Source organism: Oncorhynchus nerka, unplaced genomic scaffold (genome assembly GCF_034236695.1).
Source record: "Oncorhynchus nerka isolate Pitt River unplaced genomic scaffold, Oner_Uvic_2.0 unplaced_scaffold_2696, whole genome shotgun sequence".
NCBI classification, from domain to species: domain Eukaryota; kingdom Metazoa; phylum Chordata; class Actinopteri; order Salmoniformes; family Salmonidae; genus Oncorhynchus; species Oncorhynchus nerka.
This window is the reverse complement of record NW_027038604.1, coordinates 25,535-33,710: the sequence shown is the minus strand read 5'-3', so window position 1 is coordinate 33,710 and position 8,176 is coordinate 25,535. Positions and strand designations below refer to the sequence as shown.

The 8,176-nt window shown below is 56.8% G+C and overlaps 1 protein-coding gene across 1 annotated transcript; it reads right to left on the bottom strand.

Annotated features, from left to right (window-relative positions):
- Positions 1-55: 55 nt before the first annotated feature.
- Positions 56-3,888, bottom strand: LOC135567038 (uncharacterized; the record flags this gene model as incomplete). The annotated part of the gene is made up of 7 exons (XM_065014551.1): positions 3,787-3,888; positions 3,218-3,584; positions 2,968-3,057; positions 2,664-2,717; positions 1,902-2,028; positions 1,451-1,560; positions 56-138 (listed from the first exon to the last, which is right to left on the bottom strand). Coding segments are annotated over exons 1-7 (933 nt in total), but the record flags the coding sequence as incomplete, so codon positions are not given.
- Positions 3,889-8,176: the final 4,288 nt, after the last annotated feature.

Sequence of the window (8,176 nt, the reverse complement as noted above, 5' to 3'; positions counted from 1 at the left end):
ATTGTACTTCGTTCAATTTACGTATTGCTGAGGAGTGTGACATGGTGTGTCGTACTCTCCAGGTGGGTGATGGAGGAGTGTGATGGGGGGTCGTACTCTCCAGGTGGGTGATGGAGGAGTGTGACATGGTGTCGTACTCTCCAGGTGGAGCGTGGAGAGTGTGACATGGTGTCGTACTCTCAGGTGGGTGATGGAGGAGTGTGACATGGTGTCTCTCTCCAGGTGGAGTGATGGAGGAGTGTGATGGGGGGTCGTACTCTCGGGTGGGTGATGGAGGAGTGTGACATGGTGTTGTACTCTCAGGTGGGTGATGGAGGAGTGTGACATGGTGTCGACTTTCCAGGTGGGTGATGGAGGAGTGTGACGGGGGTCATACTCTCCAGGTGGGTGATGGAGGAGTGTGACATGGTGTCATACTCTTCCAGGTGGGTGATGGAGGAGTGTGACATGGTGTCATACTCTCCAGGTGGGTGATGGAGGGGAGTGTGACATGGGGTTGTACTCTCCAGGTGGGTGATGGAGGAGTGACATGGGGGTTGTACTCTCCCAGGTGGGTGATGGAGGAGTGTGACATGGTGTCGTACTCTCAGGTGGGTGATGGAGGAGTGTGACATGGTGTCGTACTTTCCAGGTGGGTGATGGAGGAGTGTGACGGGGGTCATACTCTCCAGGTGGGTGATGGAGGTGTGTGACTTTCCAGGTGGGTGATGAGTGTGACATGGTGTCATACTCTCCAGGTGGGTGATGGAGGAGTGTGACATGGTGTTGTCTCTCCAGGTGGGTGATGGAGGAGTGTGACATGGTGGGTGATGGAGTGTGACATGGGGTCGTACTCTCCAGGTGGGTGATGGAGGAGTGTGACGGGGGTCGTACTCTCCAGGTGGTCATACTCTCCAGGTGGGTGATGGAGGTGTGACATGGGGTCGTACTCTCCAGGTGGGTGATGGAGGAGTGTGATGGGGTGCGTACTCTCCAGGTGGGTGATGGAGTGTGACATGGGGTCGTACTCTCAGGTGGGTGATGGAGAAGGTGTGACATGGGGGTCGTACTCTCAGGTGGGTGATGGAGGAGTGTGACATGGGGTGTACTCTCAGGTGGGTGATGGAGGAGTGTGACATGGTGTCGTACTCTCCAGGTGGGTGATGGAGGAGTGTGACATGGGGTCGTACTCTCCAGGTGGGTGATGGAGGAGTGTCTCAGTGACTCTCCAGGTGGGTGATGGAGGGAGTGTGACATGGTGTCATACTTTCCAGGTGGGTGATGGAGGAGTGTGATGGTGTCCTACTCTCCAGGTGGGTGATGGAGGAGTGTGACAGGGGTCGTACTCTCCAGGTGGGTGATGGAGGAGTGTGACATGGTGTCCTACTCTCCAGGTGGGTGATGGAGGAGTGTGACATGGTGTCGCCTGCTCTCAGGTGGGTGATGGAGGAGTGTGATGGGGGGGTCGTACTCTCCAGGTGGGTGATGGAGGTGTGACGCCACTCTCCAGGCGGTGATGAGTGTGACATGGTGTCGTACTCTCCAGGTGGGTGATGGAGGAGTGTGACATGGTGTCGTACTCTCCAGGTGGGTGATGGAGGAGTGTGACATGGGGTCATACTCTCCAGGTGGGTGATGGAGGAGTGTGACATGGTGTCATACTTTCCAGGTGATGATGGAGGAGTGTGACATGGGTCATACTCTCCAGGTGGGTGATGGAGGAGTGTGATGGTGTCATACTCTCCAGGTGGGTGATGGAGGAGTGTGACATGGTGTCATACTCTCCAGGTGGGGTGTCATACTCTCCAGGTGGGTGATGGAGGAGTGTGACATGGGGTTGTACTCTCAGGTGGGTGATGGAGGAGTGTGACATGGGTCGTACTCTCAGGTGGGTGATGGAGGAGTGTGACATGGTGTCGTACTCTCCAGGTGGGTGATGGAGGAGGTGTGACATGGGGTCATACTCTCCAGGTGGGTGTGATGGAGAGGTGTGACATGGGGTCATACTCTCCAGGTGGGTGATGGAGGAGTGTGACATGGGGTCATACTCTCCAGGTGGGTGATGGAGGAGGTGTGACATGGTGTCATACTCTCCAGGTGGGTGATGGAGGAGTGTGACATGGGGTCGTACTCTCCAGGTGGGTGATGGAGGAGTGTGACATGGTGTCATACTCTCCAGGTGGGTGATGGAGGAGTGTGACATGGTGTCGTACTCTCCAGGTGGGTGATGGAGGGAGGTGTGACAGGTGGGTGATGGAGGAGTGTGACGGGGTCGTACTCTCCAGGTGGGTGATGGAGGAGTGTGACATGGTGTCATACTCTCCAGGTGGGTGATGGAGGAGTGTGACATGGTGTCATACTCTCAGGTGGGTGATGGAGGAGGTGTGACATGGGGTCATACTCTCCAGGTGGGTGATGGAGGAGTGTGATGGGGGGTCGTACTCTCCAGGTGGGTGATGGAGGAGTGTGACGGTCGTACTCTCCAGGTGGGTGATGGAGGAGTGTGACATGGTGGTTGTACTCTCCAGGTGGGTGATGGAGGAGTGTGACATGGTGTCGTACTCTCCAGGTGGGTGATGGAGGAGTGTGACATGGTGTCGTACTCTCAGGTGGGTGATGGAGGAGTGTGACATGGGGTCATACTCTCCAGGTGGGTGATGGAGGAGTGTGACATGGGGTCGTACTCTCCAGGTGGGTGATGGAGGAGTGTGACTCTCCAGGGGGTGTGACGTCGTACTCTCCAGGTGGGTGATGGAGGAGTGTGACATGGTGTCGTACTCTCCAGGTGGGTGATGGAGGAGTGTGACATGGGGTCGTACTCTCCAGGTGGGTGATGGAGGAGTGTGATGGGGGTTGTACTCTCCAGGTGGGTGATGGAGGAGTGTGACATGGTGTCGTACTCTCAGGTGGGTGATGGAGGAGTGTGACATGGGGTAGTAATCTCCAGGTGGGTGATGGAGGGAGAGTGTGACGGGGGGTGGGTCGTACTCTCCAGGTGGGTGATGGAGGAGTGTGACATCTCCAGGTGTGTGACGTACTCTCCAGGTGGGTGATGGAGGTGTGACATGGTGTCATACTCTCCAGGTGGGTGATGGAGGAGTGTGACATGGGGTTGTACTCTCCAGGTGGGTGATGGAGGAGTGTGACGGGGGTCGTACTCTCCAGGTGGGTGATGGAGGGTGTGACATGGTGTCATACTCTCCAGGTGGGTGATGGAGAGTGTGACATGGTGTCATACTCTCCAGGTGGGTGATGGAGGAGGTGACACTCAGGTGGGTGATGGGGGAGTGTGATGAAGTGGTACTGGTGGGTGATGGAGGGTGTGACGGGGGGTGTGCTCTCCAGGTGGAGTGATGGACATGGTGTCGTACTCTCCAGGTGGGTGATGGAGGGAGTGTGACATGGTGGTCATGGTGTCTACTCTCAGGTGGGTGATGGAGGAGTGTGATGGGGTGTACTCTCAGGTGGGTGATGGAGGAGTGTGACATGGTGTACTCTCCAGGTGGGTGATGGAGGGAGTGTGACTCTCCAGGTGGTGATGGAGGAGTGTGACATGGTGTCGTACTCTCCAGGTGGGTGATGGAGGAGTGTGACGGGGGGTCATACTCTCCAGGTGGGTGATGGAGGAGTGTGACATGGTGTCATACTCTCCAGGTGGGTGATGGAGAGTGTGACATGACATGGGGTTGTACTCTCCAGGTGGGTGATGGAGGAGTGTGACTCATACTCTCAGGTGGGTGATGGAGGAGTGTGACATGGTGTCGTACTCTCAGGTGGGTGATGGAGGAGTGTGACATGGTGTCGTACTCTCCAGGTGGGTGATGGAGGAGTGTGACGGGGGTCACTCTCCAGGTGGGTGATTGAGGAGTCATGGTGTCTCTCCAGGTGGGTGATGGAGGAGTGTGACATGGTGTCATACTCTCCAGGTGGGTGATGGAGGAGTGTGACATGGGGGTGGGTGATGTCATGGGGTCATACTCTCCAGGTGGGTGATGGAGGAGTGTGACGGGGGGTCGTACTCTCCAGGTGGGTGATGGAGGAGTGTGACGGGGGGGTCGTACTCTCCAGGTGGGTGATGGAGGAGTGTGACGGGGGGTCGTACTCTCCAGGTGGGTGATGGAGGAGTGTGACATGGTGTCATACTTTCCAGGTGGGTGATGGAGGAGTGTGACGGGGTCGTACTCTCCAGGTGGGTGATGGAGGAGTGTGACATGGGGTCATACTCTCCAGGTGGGTGATGGAGGAGTGTGACGGGGGGTCGTACTCTCCAGGTGGGTGATGGAGGAGTGTGACGGGGTGTCATACTCTCAGGTGGGTGATGGAGGTGTCGTAGTGTGACATGGTGTCATACTCTCCAGGTGGGTGATGGAGGAGTGTGACATGGTGTCATACTTTCCAGGTGGGTGATGGAGGAGTGTGACATGGTGTCATACTCTCCAGGTGGGTGATGGAGGAGTGTGACATGGGGTTGTACTCTCGAGGTGGGTGATGGAGGAGTGTGACTGGGGGTAGTATTCTCCAGGTGGGTGATGGAGGAGTGTGACGGGGGGTCGTACTCTCCAGGTGGGTGATGGAGGAGTGTGACATGGTGTCGTACTCTCCAGGTGGGTGATGGAGGAGTGTGACATGGTGTCGTACTCTCCAGGTGGGTGATGGAGGAGTGTGACATGGTGTCGTACTCTCCAGGTGGGTGATGGAGGAGTGTGACATGGTGTCGTACTCTCCAGGTGGGTGATGGAGGAGTGTGACATGGTGTCATACTCTCCAGGTGGGTGATGGAGGAGTGTGAGGGGTGTGGTGGGTGATGGAGGAGTGTGACATGGTGTCATACTCTCCAGGTGGGTGATGGAGGAGTGTGACATGGTGTCATACTCTCCAGGTGGGTGATGGAGGAGTGTGACATGGGTTGTACTCTCCAGGTGGGTGATGGAGGAGTGTGACGGGGGGTCTCTCCAGGTGGGTGATGGAGGAGTGTGACATGGTGTCATACTCTCCAGGTGGGTGATGGAGGAGGTGTGATGGGGGTGTCGTACTCTCCAGGTGGGTGATGGAGGAGTGTGACATGGGGTTGTACTCTCCAGGTGGGTGATGGAGGAGTGTGACATGGGTCGTACTCTCCAGGTGGGTGATGGAGGAGTGTGAGGTGGGTGATGGAGGAGTGTGACATGGTCGTACTCTCCAGGTGGGTGATGGAGGAGTGTGACATGGGTCGTACTCTCCAGGTGGGTGATGGAGGAGTGTGACATGGTGTCGTACTCTCCAGGTGGGTGATGGAGGAGTGTGACATGGTGTCATACTCTCCAGGTGGGTGATGGAGGAGTGTGACATGGGGTCATACTCTCCAGGTGGGTGATGGAGGAGTGTGACATGGGGTCGTACTCTCAGGTGGGTGATGGAGGAGTGTGACATGGGGTCGTACTCTCAGGTGGGTGATGGAGGAGTGTGACGGGGGTCATACTCTCCAGGTGGGTGATGGAGGAGTGTGACATGGTGTCATACTCTCAGGTGGGTGATGGAGGAGTGTGACATGGTGTCGTACTCTCCAGGTGGGTGATGGAGGAGTGTGACATGGTGTCATACTCTCCAGGTGGGTGATGGAGGAGTGTGACATGGTGTCATACTCTCCAGGTGGGTGATGGAGGTGAGGTGTGACTCTCCAGGTGGGTGATGGAGGAGTGTGACGGGGTCATACTCTCCAGGTGGGTGATGGAGGAGTGTGACGGGGGGGTCGTACTCTCCAGGTGGGTGATGGAGGAGTGTGACATGGGTCGTACTCTCCAGGTGGGTGATGGAGGAGTGTGACATGGTGTCGGGGGTCACTCTCCAGGTGGGTGATGGAGGAGTGTGACGGGGGTCGTACTCTCCAGGTGGGTGATGGAGGAGTGTGACATGGGGTCATACTCTCAGGTGGGTGATGGAGGAGTGTGACATGGGGTCGTACTCTCCAGGTGGGTGATGGAGGAGTGTGACATGGGGTCATACTCTCCAGGTGGGTGATGGAGGAGTGACATGGGGGTCGTACTCTCCAGGTGGGTGATGGAGGAGTGTGATGGGGGTCGTACTCTCAGGTGGGTGATGGAGGAGTGTGACATGGGGTCGTACTCTCCAGGTGGGTGATGGAGGAGTGTGACATGGTGACGTACTCTCCAGGTGGGTGATGGAGGAGTGTGACATGGTGTCGTACTCTCAGGTGGGTGATGGAGGAGTGTGACATGTTGTCGTACTCTCCAGGTGGGTGATGGAGGAGTGTGACGGGGGTCGTACTCTCCAGGTGGGTGATGGAGGAGTGTGACATGGTGTCGTACTCTCCAGGTGGGTGATGGAGGAGTGTGACATGGTGTCATACTTTCCAGGTGGGTGATGGAGGAGTGTGACGGGGGGTCATACTCTCAGGTGGGTGATGGAGGAGTGTGACATGGTGTCATACTCTCAGGTGGGTGATGGAGGAGTGTGACATGGGTGTCATACTCTCCAGGTGGGTGATGGAGGAGTGTGATATGGTGTCATACTCTCCAGGTGGGTGATGGAGGAGTGTGACGGGGGGTCATACTCTCCAGGTGGGTGATGGAGGAGTGTGACATGGTGTCATACTCTCCAGGTGGGTGATGGAGGAGTGTGACATGGTGTCATACTTTCCAGGTGGGTGATGGAGGAGTGTGACATGGTGTCATACTCTCCAGGTGGGTGATGGAGGAGTGTGACATGGGGTTGTACTCTCCAGGTGGGTGATGGAGGAGTGTGACATGGGGTCATACTCTCCAGGTGGGTGATGGAGGAGTGTGACATGGGGTCGTACTCTCCAGGTGGGTGATGGAGGAGTGTGACGGGGGGGTCGTACTCTCCAGGTGGGTGATGGAGGAGTGTGACATGGTGTCGTACTCTCCAGGTGGGTGATGGAGAGGTGGGTGGGTGATGGAGTGACATGGGGTCGTACTCTCCAGGTGGGTGATGGAGGAGTGTGATGGGGGGGTGTCGTACTCTCCAGGTGGGTGATGGAGGAGTGTGACATGGTGTTTACTCTCCAGGTGGGTGATGGAGGGTGTGACATGGGGTCGTACTCTCCAGGTGGGTGATGGAGGAGTGTGACATGGGGTCGTACTCTCCAGGTGGGTGATGGAGAGGTGTGACATGGGGTCGTACTCTCCAGGTGGGTGATGGAGGAGTGTGACATGGGGTTGTACTCTCCAGGTGGGTGATGGAGGAGTGTGACTCTCTCCAGGTGGGTGATGGAGGAGTGTGACATGGTGTCGTACTCTCCAGGTGGGTGATGGAGGAGTGTGACATGGGGTCGTACTCTCCAGGTGGGTGATGGAGGAGTGTGACATGGGGTCGTACTCTCCAGGTGGGTGATGGAGGAGTGTGACATGGTGTCATACTCTCCAGGTGGGTGATGGAGGAGTGTGACATGTGTCATACTCTCCAGGTGGGTGATGGAGGAGTGTGACATGGGTCGTACTCTCCAGGTGGGTGATGGAGGAGTGTGACATGGTGTCATACTCTCAGGTGGGTGATGGAGGAGTGTGACATGGGGTCGTACTCTCCAGGTGGGTGATGGAGGAGTGTGACGGGGGGTCGTACTCTCAGGTGGGTGATGGAGGAGTGTGACATGGGGTCGTACTCTCCAGGTGGGTGATGGAGGAGTGTGATGGGGGGGTCATACTCTCCAGGTGGGTGATGGAGGAGTGTGACATGGGGTCGTACTCTCCAGGTGGGTGATGGAGAGGTGTGACATGGGGTCGTACTCTCCAGGTGGGTGATGGAGGAGTGTGACATGGATGGAGGAGTGTGACATGGTGTCGTCTCTCCAGGTGGGTGATGGAGGAGTGTGACATGGGGTCGTACTCTCCAGGTGGGTGATGGAGGAGTGTGACATGGGGTCGTACTCTCCAGGTGGGTGATGGAGGAGTGTGACATGGGGTCATACTCTCCAGGTGGGTGATGGAGGAGTGTGACATGGTGTCATACTCTCCAGGTGGGTGATGGAGGAGTGTGACATGGTGTCGTACTCTCCAGGTGGGTGATGGAGGAGTGTGACATGGTGTCATACTCTCCAGGTGGGTGATGGAGGAGTGTGACATGGTGTCATACTCTCCAGGTGGGTGATGGAGGAGTGTGACATGGTGTCATACTCTCCAGGTGGGTGATGGAGGAGTGTGACATGGTGTCATACTCTCCAGGTGAGTGATGGAGGAGTGTG